General features: G+C 42.6%; 1 protein-coding gene across 1 annotated transcript; it reads right to left on the bottom strand.

Annotated features, from left to right (window-relative positions):
• Positions 1-1248: 1248 nt before the first annotated feature.
• On the bottom strand, positions 1249-16783 carry ppp1r13l (protein phosphatase 1, regulatory subunit 13 like). Its single transcript, XM_030439610.1, has 13 exons — positions 16558-16783; positions 10286-10349; positions 10063-10184; positions 8308-8872; positions 7381-7473; positions 7134-7222; positions 6189-6537; positions 5632-6098; positions 5227-5364; positions 4044-4177; positions 3791-3957; positions 3052-3245; positions 1249-2968 (listed from the first exon to the last, which is right to left on the bottom strand). The coding sequence occupies exons 2-13, from the start codon at positions 10320-10322 to the stop codon at positions 2933-2935; spliced, it is 2391 nt and encodes a 796-aa protein (XP_030295470.1). The 5' UTR covers positions 10323-10349; positions 16558-16783; the 3' UTR covers positions 1249-2932.
• Between the last annotated feature and the right edge of the window lie 30 nt (positions 16784-16813).

The following is a 16813-nucleotide window of genomic DNA, read 5'->3' as shown; positions in this document are numbered from 1 at the left end:
AACACAAGCGGGACTTTTTTGGTTTGTCTGTTTCGGGCTACTGTAGAAATATGGAGACCTGCTCACTCTTTAGATATTAAAGGCTCAATTTAAAGGCAAAGAAAACACTGCAATTCTTGGTTTCAGATGTTTGTGTGCTAATGAAAACCTAACCGGGTGATTATCTTGTATTTCATGGAACAGATCCTCCTATATCACCCTGAATCTTACACCTTAAACTGAACCACTGCCTTCCCATCACTGGGTTACACATAACAGATTTGCAAGCACTCAAAAAGAATGAATAACACTGCCCAATAAAAAACAAATATTACAGAAAAGTCAGAAAAAGTGAGTACAATTTCGAAAGGAGAATTAAATCTTTAAATCTTTAAAAAATCTTCTTGTGACCCACAAGCTGCGTTCCTAAATTGGCATCAGTCATTGGTCGTCAAAACTTCGACAACCCTGATTGAAACTAAAGTCTTACTTGTCAATCAGATTAAGTTACAATCCGTATTCACGCTCTTCTTCCTAGACGCCTGCTGAGGCGCACGTCGGCAGAAGTCACATCATCTCCTCCTTGGTTCAGGTGTTGACTCGGATCGAATATAATATTTTATTTATAAGGACTTAACATGGGCATTTTCTAGCGTAGTCTACTTTTCGTTGCTGAGGCCCTCCAAGTCGAGGCCAAGAGATCTGTTTCAGCGGGACATTATGTATGCTGCCACAGGCCAGTGGACAGTTCACTCCACTTAAGTCATCTGAATTATTCACCAGAAAATCTGAAACACTGCATTAGTTCACCACAGCTGCGCGCCACCACGTGTGTGAGTAAATTATGAATGTGTATATGTGTCTTCTTGCACGCCATCATCATCATCATCATCATCATCACCATCATATGTTTTGCTAATCTACATAAAATTAAAAAGAGGACATTAGAAGAGAAACAGCAGTCGGCCTCAAACAATGTTGACACTGATCTTCCTCAGGGATTGTGATGAAGCACACAAGCGTTGGTGTTTTCTTAATACCAGTGGGATAGAGATAGTCTACAGATCAAAAGGATTGAGTCAGACTTAATTAAAAAAATATTAATCATGAGTGTAGTTTTTTTTTTTTTTGTAATTACCCTTATGCATAATAGTGCAGCTAATTGATTCATTAAGAATCACAGCGGTCGCTTGGGTGCTCTGTTGTGTAAAAGAAGAGGAGAGGGAGAAGGAACACGAGAGTAAATATAACTTCAAAGAAGACACAAACAAGTACTAAGAGGGTTTAATGTAATTCACAACATAACAGGACTAATACTGCACAAAACTGCCTCAATAAATGTTGTTTTACTATATATTAGTTTATATCTGAGTATTGACTGACGTAAATGTTAGCTGGTGCAGAATTTAAACTTGATTCTACAGCGTCATCTGCTGGTCAGTAAAGGATATTTCACAGTCTTAAATTTAAGCCACGACAACAAGAATGTGACAAAAGATTTTCAAAGGAAACCAAAAACATGTGACTCAAGTATTTATTGGATATTTAAACATTTGGTCACTGTGTGCCCCTTGGGGAGGGGTTTACAGGTTAAGTGCACCGCAGTCCCTCGCTACACAAGTGTTACTCTGAAAACTGATAACATACAAAACTCAAAAACAATGCGTCACCGAACATTCAATGACTGTGACTACACATACCATCTACAAAAAGATCAGTTTGGTAGTCAAAGAAAACATGCATTCCCTTTCAAGATTCATTTAAAAACAGTCTACACATGCAACCCTATCATCAGAATAAATGCTGGCGATGTGCGTTTCTGCAAACCACGGACATGTTAAAACTCAACATTGCTTTATGATGTAACTTCACGTTTATTTAGGTTACGTTCTCTGTTTTGTCTTAAGACCTGATGTTCTCATGGTCTGGTTACGTTTAGGCACAAAAAACAGCATTTCGGAAATTATCATGTTTTAGCTTACAATACCTAGCAGGAAAATGTCTGGATGCCTTGTAGAAGTGTCTGTTTAAAAAAATAAAATACAATTTGTATCCACTGTTTCTTAGAAAAAGTGCATGTATCATTTCTTTAAATATGCCTGAATAAGCCAGGGGCTGGTTAACATCTTTAGTCCCTGTCAGGGTGTAAAGTTAGCAGAATATCCAGCAGTTTCATGCTTCCAAACATTGAAACATCCCCCACCATCCCCTCAACCGCCCAACATCACAACATCGGTCCATGTGCGTGTACTGTGAACAGAACCAATGTTGATGTATGAATTTGAATGTGTCGATGCTTTGCAGAAACACACAATGCTAACTGGAATCAAACATCGCTCATCTAAAAAAACATTTGGCTAGTAAAGTCACAAATACGGGTGTTACTTCTTTGACGAAGCAGCATACAACTCTTGTTCCAGTAATGATTAGGTTGATTTTGCTCGGACTGCAGAAGCAACAGTCATGTTTGTTATTAGTAAACAGCTAAATTGACCTTGCTGATGAGTGGACTGAACACCAGCAGCTACTCTTTGCATTCTCGTAAATGACCAGCCAGTGAGTCAGAAATGTCGATTTCTGACTGAAAAAAAAAAGGCGGAGTAAAACAGCAGACAGTACGGCCTTTGTGTAACCTTTGGACAGACATCATGTTTGACAGAAAGGTTTAGCAGAATACAGAGTTGCAGCTTTCAAGAAAAAAAAAAAATACTACAGCAGAGCCAGCACAAAAGATTCATCCTTGTCAGTGAGGCCAAAATGAATACTGAGACTTCTCCTTCAACTCCTCTGACTGACAGATCCAAAACATTTTTCATGCCCTGCAGCAATATAGCCTTTTTTTTTTGTTAATATCACACAGACAGTCCTTAAAAAACAACAGTGTGAAGCTGTAAAGCAGTTTTTCAGGCAGTCCTCTGCACCAGTTTGTCCAGGCTGATCATCAAGCGACCACTTAGCAGAGAGATTTTGGGCGAATTTTCGGGAAAAGCTGAAAACAAAAAACAAAAGATTAACATTCAGGTGGAGGCTTAATTGTTCAACCCTTCGTTAACATTGAAATTATTATCTTACCCCAAAGTAGTTGCTTGGAACAAAGCCCTCCCGGCCACAGAGTGAGGCCCACCACCAGTCCGACCCTTCAGGTTTCTGCAGGATGGTGATCATGTCTCCCTCTTTGAAGCTCAACTCATCGGCTGCCTGAGCCGGGTAGCTCCACAGAGCGTACAGCACCCCGCTGTTCTCCACCCCCATGGCCTCCTCCACACCTGGTATTACAAAGAAAGCAGAATAAATAAGCGCCAGAGATAGTTTAGTCTTCCCGACTAGTGTTCTGGGAGAACAGTGGTGTCTCTTGACATTCATATTTCACTATATCTTTAACTTGAAACGTCCTCTCCGAAGCCAATAATCAGTTTGTCTGTTCTGGACTACTGTAGAAACATAGCGACCCAACATGGGGGCTCCAGGATGAGAACCAGGCTTTATCAACAATGTCCCATGATGCACAGCAGCCCAAGAAGACTTTCACCCATGAGCTCATTTGGTAAAACAAAATGACTTGTTTCACAATCATAATTTGTTCCATTCAGTCCGATAACATTTGGAAAAGTCTTGAAGAGCGGCAGGATTATATCGCTTAATCCGCATTCAAGTTATCGGTAATGAAAACATAATTAAGAGTGTTAGAAGTGCAACTGTCAAACACAAACTGTCATTAAATGATTCATTGTGATTCATTTTTAGCATTTAATAAGGCAGTGTCATAGGGTGTAGATCTGTGTGTGTGTGTGTGTAGGTGTAACTGCCTCACCCCTCAGGAAGCTCTCACAATCTTCAAACCCAACAGCGTAAGGATCACACTTCTGCGAGGCGGTTGCACCGTCGCTCTCCGTCATGGCCATGACAGCAGCGCCATTCCTCACCAAAAACTCACACAGAGGACGGTCGTTACAGGAGGCTGAGCAATGCAGTGGAGTCCTGTGGGCCGAAGCACCGGCAGTCAATAAAAACATCTAGGAATACACCTTAATTATAAAGGCAGAGAGTAATAAGCAAATATTTACCAGCCGTGGCTGTCTGGGGCGCTGACATTGGCTCCGATGCGAACCAGGAAATCCACGACATTGTAGTGGCCACCGCAGATGGCATTGTGAAGGGCAGTGATGCCTTCATCGTTGGGTTGGCTCGGATCAGTCATCTATGGAAAACATTTTGCACGTGTCAGCTGATCTGTCGTTAATTATGTTACAAGAACCTCTGCACACTGTAAACAAAGTTTTGTGTTGTAACTTCCAAAACCGCCTTCAACCAAACTGCTAAAATGGAAGTCGATGTTGTTTTACTGGATGAGCAACTTCCATGGAAATGTTTTTTTCTGCATGAAGAAGATGTAGGGTCTTGTTGAAGAAGGGAGCGCTGGCTCAGCAAACCTTCCCCGAGAGAATGGAAGTTAAATATAAAATATTTTTCAGTGCTTCTCAAAGTCTATAACCGGGAGCACCAACTTTGGACGCTGCACTTTACTGGTTTGTCTCTCTGTGGTTTGAAAGAGTTTAGGAGTTTTTACCCTATAAACTTTATTTATGGGGACTATGTAAGCTAAAAAAAGTTTGAATATGTTAAAATACAAGATGCTGCTTGAGGCTGCAGGGATTGTGCAATAGTTTATTGTATTCTTATCACTGGTTGTGTTAATATGTTTGATGAAGGACACAAGTATTTTTTGTTTTTGTTACACTATATTGTGCTTTTTTTAATATGTTTACTACAATATGGAGGCAGCTATTGACACATAATTTAAGTCCAAGTCCAAATCTCCTCACCAGTATATCGTATCGCCTCAATTCGCATTGTATTGCAAACAATGTAAAATGACAAATGAAAAGTCCATTATTGCCTTTATCTTATTCAATTCAACAATCTCAATAGATAATGTTTAAACAGGTAGATAACCGTGGTTAACATTCTTTAAAAATTGTACATTTTGTTTTGCAAATTGCTATAAAAGTGAATCCTTGTTGTCTACATTTTTAATGACTTTTGTTGCCGACCTGAATCAAAGGTTCATGCTACAGCTTTGTATTTTGGGTGAAACTGATGAGGAGGAGTAGGAGCAGATTATTAGAGGAGGCAGTGACACCAAACCGTAAAGTGTTTGTTAATTAGTTTGGGCCTACACACACAGACACACAAACACAGACACAGACACAGACACACACACACACACACACACACACAAACACACACCTCCTGCACGGCCCTCTGCACCGTCTCCAGCTCTCCGACTAGCGCTCCGTCCAGCAGCAGGACGAGCGGGCTGAGCCGAGCTCGCCTCCCGCCACCTTTGCGTTCCCGATTGGACCGCCGCAGAATGGAATGGTAACTCTGAAGGAACAAACAGGAAGCAAGCTTGTATAAAGTAACAACTTGACTTGCCATCTCAAATGCAGTGGTACATAAATAAAACATTTCATCTATTAATCCCCTCATTATTTCGTCCCATTATCATTATTAATATGTGTGGTGCTGCGCAGCTAATTAGCTTATTGGCTTTATCACAGATTCAATCAATTACCTATTTAATTTCACAACTTGACACATTTCTTCTTGTCCAGAGATAATAACATCACAAGTTGCTCTAAGGTTTCTTACTCTGAAGTCATGGGGAATCAGCGAAGACGTCTGAGGTAGAGGGGCAGGAGGCATGGCGCAGTCCTCTCCCTCGGAAGAACTGCTCGTCTCGCTACCTTGCTCCCCCTTCCGGCGGCGTTCCTTCCTGCGAAATAGCTTGTCGATGAGATTTTTGTACTGGTTGGGCTGGTAGTGGGAGGCCCTCTTCAGGGGCTGCGACTGATCCACGGAGCCCCTTCGCTTCAGGGCTCGGGGAATTTCTGCCCGGATACGGAGCAGCTCCTCCAGGTTAGGCAGATCCTGGCTCTGGGCCTCAGGAGCCACCACTGGCTGCAGCCTGGTGGGGCTGAGGGGACGGGGAGCTTTGGGTGGGGACTGCTCGCCCTCCCTTCTGCTCTCCTGCATGCTGGGATCCTCCACGATCACAGGTATGTGATGAACAAAGTCTAGCCGCTCTAACTCTGCATCGACATCGCCTTGGTTTAGCACTGCAGCAATGGATACAAAAAGTTAAATGAACACAGATCCTGTGAACACAGAGGGTGTCAGAGTGTGTGCACAGGTGTGTAATGCAATACCATCACTGTATATGGCTGGCTGTCTCAGCTCAGGTGGGTGGAGTACAGGTTGGTTCATGAATTCCCTTGGGAAGTGTACGGCTGGTGGGTAAGGTCCCATATCACCTTCTTCTTCCAGGACTCTGGCCATTGCTCCCCAGTGAGGGTTTTGGAGACGCATGATGACGGAGAGAGGGATGGGCTTGCGTGGACGGGACTGAGGGGATGACGGAGGAATAGAAATACGGGAGACGATGGGCTGGAGGTGATAGGGGGAGTGGAGTGGGGATGAAACATCTGGAGGGACTGATATCCGTGTGTTACGGGGGAGAGAGCCATGAGAATACTGGAGAGGTTTAGAGAGAGAAACCTGGGCAGGAAAGAAAAGAGGGATAATGAATAATATGTGTTTCAATCTCTCTCAACAACAGCGGTCTATTTTGGCAGTAAGCTACCTGCTCAGCTGTGTGACTGTAGATCTATGTATTGATACTGTCAGGCAAAGATAACAGGTGGACAAACTATACAAACTGCATCTTGATCACTAGAAGCCAACAAATATAACCTATAATATGAATATTTCCTTACTTGTTTGCTAAATGTTTTCTTGTTTGAAATAACAATGATCAATTGAGCCAAAAGGTTAACGAACACAGCGGGATGTTAACGTTGACAGTGTCTGCAGGACGCTTTCAGCAGTTTTCTGTTCTGCAGAAGCCGAAAGTAATCTTTAAAAGAATAAATGCTATAATTGAGTGTTTGAGTTCAAGCGGTTAATGAAAGGTGTGCCATTTCTGTGTCCCCACCCAGAGTCTGTTAACCACAGCACCCTGTTCTTATCTGTGGAAAACAATGCAAGGCGACTTGCAGTCACTTCCATTTAGTGTTGCAACAAAAACAGGTTTGGGCAGACAAATCTCTCACAGTGCCTTTTCGAACTCTCTCTTTTTGTTATCAGCCACCCACCTTTTTAGGGCTTGGGGCCGGAGGAGGGCCATCGAGGTTGGATTCTCTCCAGCTGCTATTTGGCACAGACGGCCGCAGCCACTCGGTCTCTGGAACAGGAAAGTGTTGATTTAGAAAACAGAGACCACATACAGTGCAGGCAGAGAGCCAGTGCTCCATACGCTTCGGACGAAAAAATGATTTGTCCTGGACTAATTCCTCAAATTAGAAAGTTGACAAAGAACAGACTAAACAAAAATGAACTAACTGTCATAAGTGTTGTGAGGCTTCCTCTCGTAGGACACGTCCAGATCTGTCTCATTCCACTTGGAAGGAGTCTTTTGCCGCTGCACACCCTCATCTGAGATACGGAGATAAGAAAAGAGAATGTAAGAAAGAAACACCCAAAAGTGGATAAAGAGTGGCAGAGAGAAGAATCTTTGACATTAAACCCAAATTCCTTTGGGTGGTGTGACAGTGACTCAGAGCACTTGTTGGGTGGCATGTCGAGGTGCATTGTCATAGCTTTTTTTTGTAAGTTAAATGTTTAAAAAGTGGGAATACTCTGTAATTTTAATGACAAACTATGAACATTATTATACTGTGTATCCTCGCTGCCAATTAGTAGAATTGTACATCGTGTATTTCCCCTTTGCTACAGTTCAGTTACACCAGCTTCCACATCCACCTCTGATGAAACCACATTGTTTTGGCAGGTAAAGCCTTCTAAATTGTGAGTGGCAGCCTTGACAAGCCAGATCTGAATACCACGTTCACCAATCTGACAGTAGGATTACCAGATTCATGCTTAATGGGACAGGTCACCCCCAAATATACAGAGAATGCATATTTTTTCGTCTTACTTTTAGCTCGTAGTTTTTAAAATATCGGCCACAGAGACGTCTGCCTTCTCTTTAATATAATGGACCTAGATGGCACTCGACAGCAGCGACTCTCCAGATGTCACGACCCGATCATAATCCACAGACCTTGTTATGAGCGGTTTCATGAAGGAACTATTTTCTTTCAGTTCTCGGTGCAGAAGGAAGTGTGCATCTAGTCATGAGAGGACGGTTCATGGTGTATAAACATAACTGGTGTCGTCCTCGGCTCGAACTGGTTCGTTCATCATATTTATTTGCGGACCACAACTTCCATCTGACTGCTTTACAGCTGGATGCCGACAGCCACTTACCAGGATGCTTGAAGCCGCCGAAATTCCGTGGTAGCGTGCTGGACCCTGACAGATTAAAAGACAGAGGAGAGGGGCTTCGGTCTGGCCGAGGCGACCTACGACCCATTTGGCTGTTGTCGTAGGGGCTCAGCAGGTTGGAACTGGTTTGAAGTGTGGCAGACCGAGATGGCCGGTCCAAACCTGTGGGGCTGGGAGATGGGCTTCTGTCCATGTAACTGACTGAGCCTCGTGGGCTCCTGTTGTAATTAGGGGAGGTACTCCGTCTTGGGCTGTGAGGCGATGGCATGGGGCTTCGCTGGTTGTATGAGTAGCTGTCAGTCTGAGGGAGTGGAGAGCTTGCCTCCGTGCGGATCTTTGGGGATGAGAGTGGGCTGGCGAAGAAGACAGGGGAGTCGTTTCTATTCCTGGAGCTGATGGAGTCAGTGGGATGGGAAGTTGTTGAGATCGGGGAGAAAGATTGAGAGCTGAAGCTGCCATTACTGCTGCTGGATGACTCCTTTGTTGTGATCGGGATGTCGGATAACCTGGTGGACTGATGCGTCTCTCTGGGGAATGTAGAGTAGATCTGAAGGAAAAATGAATCTGGTATAAACAAATATTATGAGGAATGACTTCTTTATAACTACTGTGCTGGATAGGAAAGTCTGCAGACTATATCATTTTGTTAGCATCGGGCAAAATGTTTGCATTTTAAGTTTCTGCAAACCACGAATACATTCAAAGAAGTCAATTTGACAATTGTGTTCATGCTGACAAAACCAGGTACTCCAAAAAAAAAAAATATCTTTCCTCACCCTAACCAAGCGGTTATAAGCACAGCATTGTCACAACATACAGTGAAAGTAAAAACTGAACTTAAAGGGATATTCCGGTGTAAATTTAATCCATGGTCTAACATGCCGTGAAACTGTGTTAGACTCCCTCTTGAGAGATCAAGTTAGCAGAACGCTAATTTACGGAGTTTTATCAACCTCAGAAACGACCTCACGACAACAATACACTGCAGTAAATGGATCCAAATATAAACCGCCACCAAAAAGCCACAAATAATGCTCAGAACAGCACCAAACTTCAGCAACAGTACAAACAGGGTCTCAGCACATAGTCCGGGGCATCTAACCTCCGCTAGCTTAGCTGGATTTCTACTGAAAAGCTGACTAAATTTACCACTCTTCTGCAGCAGCTTCCTGTTGACGGGAAGTCCCGACGAGTCGATTACCGAGTGCAGTAGAGTTCCGCGGCTCATGGATGAAAATGTATGATTATGACTCCAATGGAAAAGCAATCAAAGTTCATATGTGTCTTACCTGCCAGTTTATAACAGTTATTATCGAGAGCGGACAGGGAAAAGAACGGAATTGAGCATTTCTAACCGCACTCGGTAGTCGTCGCATCGGGACTTCCCCGACCCGGAAGCTGATGGAGGAGAGCTGAACTCTGTTTTTAGCTTCACAATTGAAATCCAGCTAAGCTAGCGGAGGTTAGATGCCCCGGACTATGTGCTGAGACACTATTTGTACTGTTGCTGAAGTTTGGTGCTGTTCTGAGCATTATTTGTGGCTTTTTGGTGGCAGTTTATATTTGGAATATCCCTTTAAAGAAACAGGTTTGAAGAAACAACATCACCAACATTTATTCTGCTTGTGGAGCTGCTGTATGCACACTTTCAAACACTATATAGCACATAATATAACTACAGTCTGCTTCAAACTAAAAGCTGAAAAGAGAAAGTCAGTACTGAAGGTCTGCGTGTACCTGAGAGCCAGAGTTTGCGTTGTTGTTTTCGGTGGAGGCCTCCTTCAGCATGGAACTGAACTCCCTGGACAACTCGTCGGCTGTAGCCAGCGATGCATTCAGGTCATCATTAATACTCTGGACTGAATACAAACCACAAAAAGCAGCATAGAAATATTAGCATATGATAATACTCCCAGGTGTATAAATATGCACTGAGCCGAAATGACAAACCAGGACTCACACAGCATGCTGCTGCCAAAGCTTGTTTGAGAACTCATGGCTGTGAGGTCGCAGCTTTTCGGCTCCTGAAAAAAAAAGAAACAAACCACAGCTGTCAGGAGAACAGTCTCACATCGCCTCCAACCGACGATATATTCACAATCTCACGAGATTCCCATTCAGCACTTTAACTTTATGGGACTCAACATGCCTCCTCCATGGTAAAATGCAACAGCACAAAGATTTACATGAACGAGCTTGGCCTCCATCCAGGTTCTATAACTATAATTTGATTTATACAATAAAATTAGGCACGCTGTGACTAAAAGTTGTGTTTAATCCTACCCCTTCTCTCCTGCCGCAGGCTTCCAGCTATCTCAACGCTTCTGCCACTCTGACAGAGAATTTTCTGGGAACGTATAACCTGAATGCCCTTCGTGTCTAAACAAGCAATTTCCTCATACTTTGTTGACTGTGGATCAACACTGGATTCATGCTTAAATGATTTATGTGATGGATCACACCACTTAGTGATATCAATACCGTTTGAGGCCCCATTTAGGAAAACTGGTGACTCAACTGCATCATCTGTGATGCCAGGTGTTCCGGCTAAGCATCACGTATGACTTATCTGTGACTTATTCAGTTTCAGACACATAAACAGGTGCAGTCGAGTGGATGTCGTATTATACTAACACTCCAGACAGCTGTGTATGAATGACAACAGGTGAATTAGTCCGGATTGACATAAAGCTATTCTTTTATCTATTACTCTCCAACACAGGGTTGTACCATGACATGCAAGCTGTCATCACATGACGCGTCAAACAAAGACGGATTTATTGCGAAGTGAACTGAAGAGTATCACAGCCTGAGGGTAGAAGCTGCTATGTCGTCTGGTGGAACGGCAGAAGATACCTCTGTACCACCTGCCAGAAGGCAGCAGAGTTGCTGGGGTGGGTGTTGTCCTTTAATATCCTTTAGACTCTGTTACAAAACCTCACCTCACCAATAGCATTGCTGATCAGTAGATCGGTAACAGTGATATTCCAGGCAGTTTTAATCACCCTACTGCAGCGTCTTCCTGTCCCGGGTGTGGACATTTTGTGACACCTCTGTAAAAACAAGAGCTCTGCAAAGAATTTTCTTTTATGACTAATCCAGTTGGATAGGTTTTTAAATCTAAGCTGTTTTTATGGTAGAGTTCTGAGGAGGTTTTACAACCTTACAACAGAAGCCTCTATGAGTCTGGTGACTAGGTGCGGCACTAAACCATGTTTACATTGTATCAGCATGTCATATTACAGTTATTAATCCTGCATATCCACAAATAGATAAACTACCAAACAGGCGCGCATCCTGCAAACGGCTGTTTTAAAAGGAAAAATAATATCGAACATACACTGGTTTTTGCCAAGGACAGCAGAACAACAACAACAACAACGACAACTGTCACATATAGAAGAAAAGACTCCAGGAAGTTAAGTTGCCTGCTTTTATTTGTGAGGTAATTTTGGTCATGATGTAAATAAGTTTAATGCCTTAATAAATTGCTCAGTTTGGTTCATGCTTAAAAGAGACATGTTGGAATAAAAAAGAAAAGCCAACTACTCAATGGCACAGTTCCTCATGAACTTAAAAGACAAAATATTGTGTGCGTCTTTCTGTTTTAAAGTACTTAGAAGCCTTATCATGGTGGAGAACCTTTAGTGAATGACTTTCGGAGGGGAACAGTAAGTCCGGCTGTGGCCTTGATGAACATCTCGATAAGATAAGTCGCCATGTTAGTCTAAACCTGTTTCGTTATTTCACTACAGTACTGTAAATATGCACAGTAAATGTTGGGACTGATGAAATATCTCAAAATAACAGTTAATCGTACATTTATCCAAGTGCATTGAGCCGATTTCACACGACCTCATTTGCAAAAATGAACTAATAATGTCCTTGTATAGTCGTGCAGGAAGTAGGGTCAGTCTCTCGGCTCCTTTTTAACTGTTCGGCTTTGTTACTACAAAAAACAACAGCAAAAATAGGTGCCTTCTTTCTGTAGATAAAAAAATCATGCACGAACTAGACGAACCTTATCCAACATTTAACTATACTCATCTTTCTCAGTTACTGGATAAGCCAGTAACACCAGTTATGTATTAGCTTGCGCAAAAAGAAAACACGTTAGAGGGTCATGAAGTTTGAGTGTTTAGCACAGTTGGATAATAGCTGCTTGTCAGACTGTGTGCTGTGCTGTGGCAGGCTGAGTCGCAGCCAGGGCTGGTCACAGCCTCACATTCCTCACCACTCCTCCTAGTGAGGCATTTAGTTCACACACAGCCCGAGACACTTATCTTTCTCAAGAGCAGCTTACACAAAAAAAAGATTACACTCTCACTGACTAACAAAGGTCAGGCCGATCACTCAGTCACTGAACTCTCCTCTTCCTGCCCAGTGATTCATTCACCTCTCCTCGTCTTCGACTGTGTTGGTTAATGTTTGTGTTGTAATGAGCTGTAAGTAAGCAAAATGTCCTTAATAGGAGAATGGGTCTAACAGCATATTAATGAATTGAATTACATGTGCTACAAGGAACGTTTAACTGGTTGTGAAACAATCTAAACTGAGTAATGATCCCTCTGCATGACCTGCATAAGCAAACACCACTATCAGCAAGTAGACTGGCTGTTTCTATAAAGTTTTTATACCTACCAGGTACGACAAGTCATGGAACGAAGCTGCGGTAGTCTGCTGGTACGACACCAAAACAAAGTTTACCTCAAAAAATGAATGTTCCTTGTAGCAACTTTTAATGCATTTAAAAGGTGAATTCACAGGTAAATAGACTGAAACAAGGGCGTCCCTTATGATGTTATATGGTTTGTTCTATCATCTGTTATCTTCCAGTCTTGAGGTTATAGATTGTTAAAATTATCTTCTTGTTTTTGTTCTTTATCTCGACAGCTTGTGTTGTCAATGTGCATCTTGTCTTCTTTTGCTTTTCTTATCAGCGTATTGTATTACTACGCAAAGGTAAACTGAACAGCACTGGCTAAAGATTTAAAAAAGAGATGTAGGTATAGGGAAGCATATTTTATCTAATAGCATATTCTCTGCATATTCAGACACCCAGTGGAGAGGAGTGTTCGTCTTTAAGTAGCGAGAAACAGAAACATAAATCATTTTAAGTTTTAAGGTGGACTGACGGCTTGTGGTCACTGCAGCGGTACTTTCCTCTATTCTTGGCCTGCTGTTGCACTTTGGTTTCTTTCTAAAGGGAAGTTTCTTGGAAGACCTCACATTCGCTTTCTTTCCAGTTCCGCTGATTACAATGTCAGCTGGTTCTCCCATTTTTACAAGCGACAATTAGCTCTGTCGAGTGGTGAAGCCAAGACGAAAGCCACAAGATTAAACCACAAAGCAGGAAAGAAAAAGCGTACGGGCCGCTACTGCATGGTAGACTTTAAAAAGCTGTGAATTCTGTGATTCTGACGGAAGCAGAAAAGAGATTGAATGATTAAAACCAATATTCATTAGCTTTGCAGAATACCAGGGTGTGTCTGACCAAGACTACAAGCAGTCCCTCCCTCTTCCAGTTTATGCCCTTTACCAGAAATTCCAGATTACACAACAAAATGAGTCTCTAGTTTCGTGTTTCCATCCAGCCCTCCATTCACCCCCATGCATCATATCCTTCCTCCAGATTGTTCTCGCTCTGTCGACGCTCGCTCTTGGCAGGGAACTCGGCTGTGTCTGAATGATGAAAGAAATTCCTCTGCAAAACTTCCCGTTGCGGCTTGCTTTTCACTTTTTTTTTTTTTTTATGGAGTCTTGTGACCAAAGTCTAGCGGTATGTCAACATGCTGACAACACAAACTAAAGAATGTCCCACAGGTGTATACATCTGCTACCGACCACCGCAGCAGTGATTTTATTCTCATTTAAGTCACAATCGAAATCATCAGACTCAGATTTGTTAGACAGCCATGTGTACACACTTTGGTTTTTCACTGGACTCCATGTTACACACAATTCAAACAGGGATGGAAATAGAAAAGCAACATACAATTAAAATCAAGGACAACAAAGCCGAACAAAGACAAATAAACACAGAACCACTGTCAGCGTAGATCTAAACATATATGAAAAAACAAGAATAAACTCCTCTCCAAAAGCACAGAGAACATTGAATGCAACGTGAACATTGGTTCAGCATTATCTCATGTAGTTGGAGTCATTCAAATGGGCTGTTGGCATGTCTGTATTCTGACAAGAGTTTAAGGCCAAGGCTAATTGTGCAACAACAGGAGGGAGGTATTGTGTGATTGCTGAATCTGAGTCACGGTGCTCTAAGAAGGATATAATAATCTGCTGAATTTACGGTTTGTATCTTCACTTTCTGCCACAAGCGAATAAACAGTGTATCCAAAAATATCACCCCAGGTTTTACAGGTTATGAGACAAATGACGAAGCTGCCATGATGCAACAAACTTTAGTTGTTTCTTCTACGCGAGCTGCTGATTTAAATGTGCCTACTGCCAAGTGATGAATTCACTCTCAACATATAATGGCTCATTGACTAATCATGTCTCCTACTCCCAGACTCCAACTGTAATCTCTCTCAGATACAAAAGCTCCACCCAAGGTACTTCTCCTTTATTACGCTACACCCACACCTCCGACCTAGTAAGTCACCGAAAATGCATTTCTGCCTCCATAAATAGACGGTTTGCATGTGCGCAAACATGAACACACAAAGTACGTTCTGTTCATGACTACAACCGTAAGCAATGCAGCTCGATTGATCTCCTCAAGCCGGGGGGTGACAATCAGCCTGTGCAGACACTAAAGGTACATAAAATATGTACAGACCGTGGGGAATTTTAGAGAAGATAATAACTAATCCCCACACAACAGGACATGCCTTCATTCTTTGGCACAGACGTTTCCAGCACTATGCCAATTATCCGATTCAGTTCTCGAGCAACACTGTTCTCAAAAGCATGTGACTCAGGAATCTCTCAGTGCTACACAACATTTCTGGTAAGTTACACGCTTGTATTTGGTACCTGCAGTGTGTCGTGCGTGAGCGAGACGTGAAAAGCATCGCCACTAAGGAGAAGTTACAAACACACGCATTGTCTGTTAGCATGTATCTACACGCATGAACGCTCACTCGTGCATGTAGATACATGTATGAGTGATGACTCAACAGAAAATCAAATCACAGTAATTTCAGGTGAGTATGTTCAGTTTGCTGGTTGCGGCACATGAATCACACAATGCAGCCCAGCTGGTTTTTTTAGCGAGAACCAGCACAGAGCACACATGTGGGATAAACTCCAATTAAATCCTGCTCTGAGAAGAAGGTCGGGTTTGTTTGTGGATTACACTTATTAGTTATCAACACTGCTCAATCAGTTCAGCAAATAACTGACACATTTGACACATTACTTCCTTCCAGCCACAACAAACAGTGCATGAGGAACTCATAACAAATGTTACAATGGATTGTTTATCACAGCGACAAGTTGAAGTGAGTAAGCAAGTTTTATTTAGCGCCGAATCACAACAGAAGTTATATCAAGACACTTAAAAATGAGAGGTTAAGACCGTACTCTGAACCTTTAATTTACCGAGGTTGAACATTCGCCACATGAGCAGGCACTTGGGAGACAGTGGCGAGAAAAACTGCCTTTTTAAAATCACACTTAAAGACATTAACATACCACAAGTCACATTATGGTGAACACCCAATGATAATACCACAAAAAGGATCATAGAAATACCATTCAGTCAGATAAGATTACTATTAAATCATAATCAAATAATCATAAATCATTTTTGAGGAAGTCACAAAATCCCCTCAGGTGATTGGAGCGTATAGCAGTGGTGATTGTGGTTATTGGTGAAGGTACAGGCTGCACACAAGTGGATCGGATCAATAACCAGCAGCTGGCTGTGGCATTTAAACTTTCCTCTGTGGCTGTAGCCTGCTTGGCATGCCAGGCAGGGATGGTAACATCTGATTTTCATTAGTTTGAGACCAGGCTCCTCCTCGCATTCATGACCCCTCACAATGAACGAGAAACCCATAGAAAGCACTATTCAATAGAGGGGGGAAAAAGGGCGTTTTCATGACTACTGGCGCTATGTACAGACTCAAAGAGCTGAAACCAACAATAGACTTCTCGCACAATACACACTCGGTCGTATAGTCAAACAATGTGTCCTCACCTCGCACCGTATTTCCTACGCAGATAGGTGCGCACGCTTCAAGACGAGTAAAAAGAAGTCCTTACCTCAAAAGATGAGTGCCTTTGTGTTCGTCTGCCCCAAAGTGGAGAGGGAAACTTGATCCCTCTTCAAAGTTTCTCGTCTTCCTGTAGTTGTGTTGCTTAGTCTGAGTTTCTCTCTCTGGTGGCGGCTGCTCCAGACATTTAGTCATAGCTGCGCACTGACTTGAGTTATTTTGGCTCACAGTCCAACCCCTCTAGATCTCACCGCTGCTGTAACCCGACCCAGGTGTTTCTCAGCAGCACAGCTGGCACAGGTAGC

Source organism: Sparus aurata, chromosome 2 (assembly GCF_900880675.1).
Source record: "Sparus aurata chromosome 2, fSpaAur1.1, whole genome shotgun sequence".
NCBI classification, from domain to species: domain Eukaryota; kingdom Metazoa; phylum Chordata; class Actinopteri; order Spariformes; family Sparidae; genus Sparus; species Sparus aurata.
Note: the sequence above shows the minus strand (reverse complement) of the source record. Positions and strands in the feature narration are given on the sequence as shown.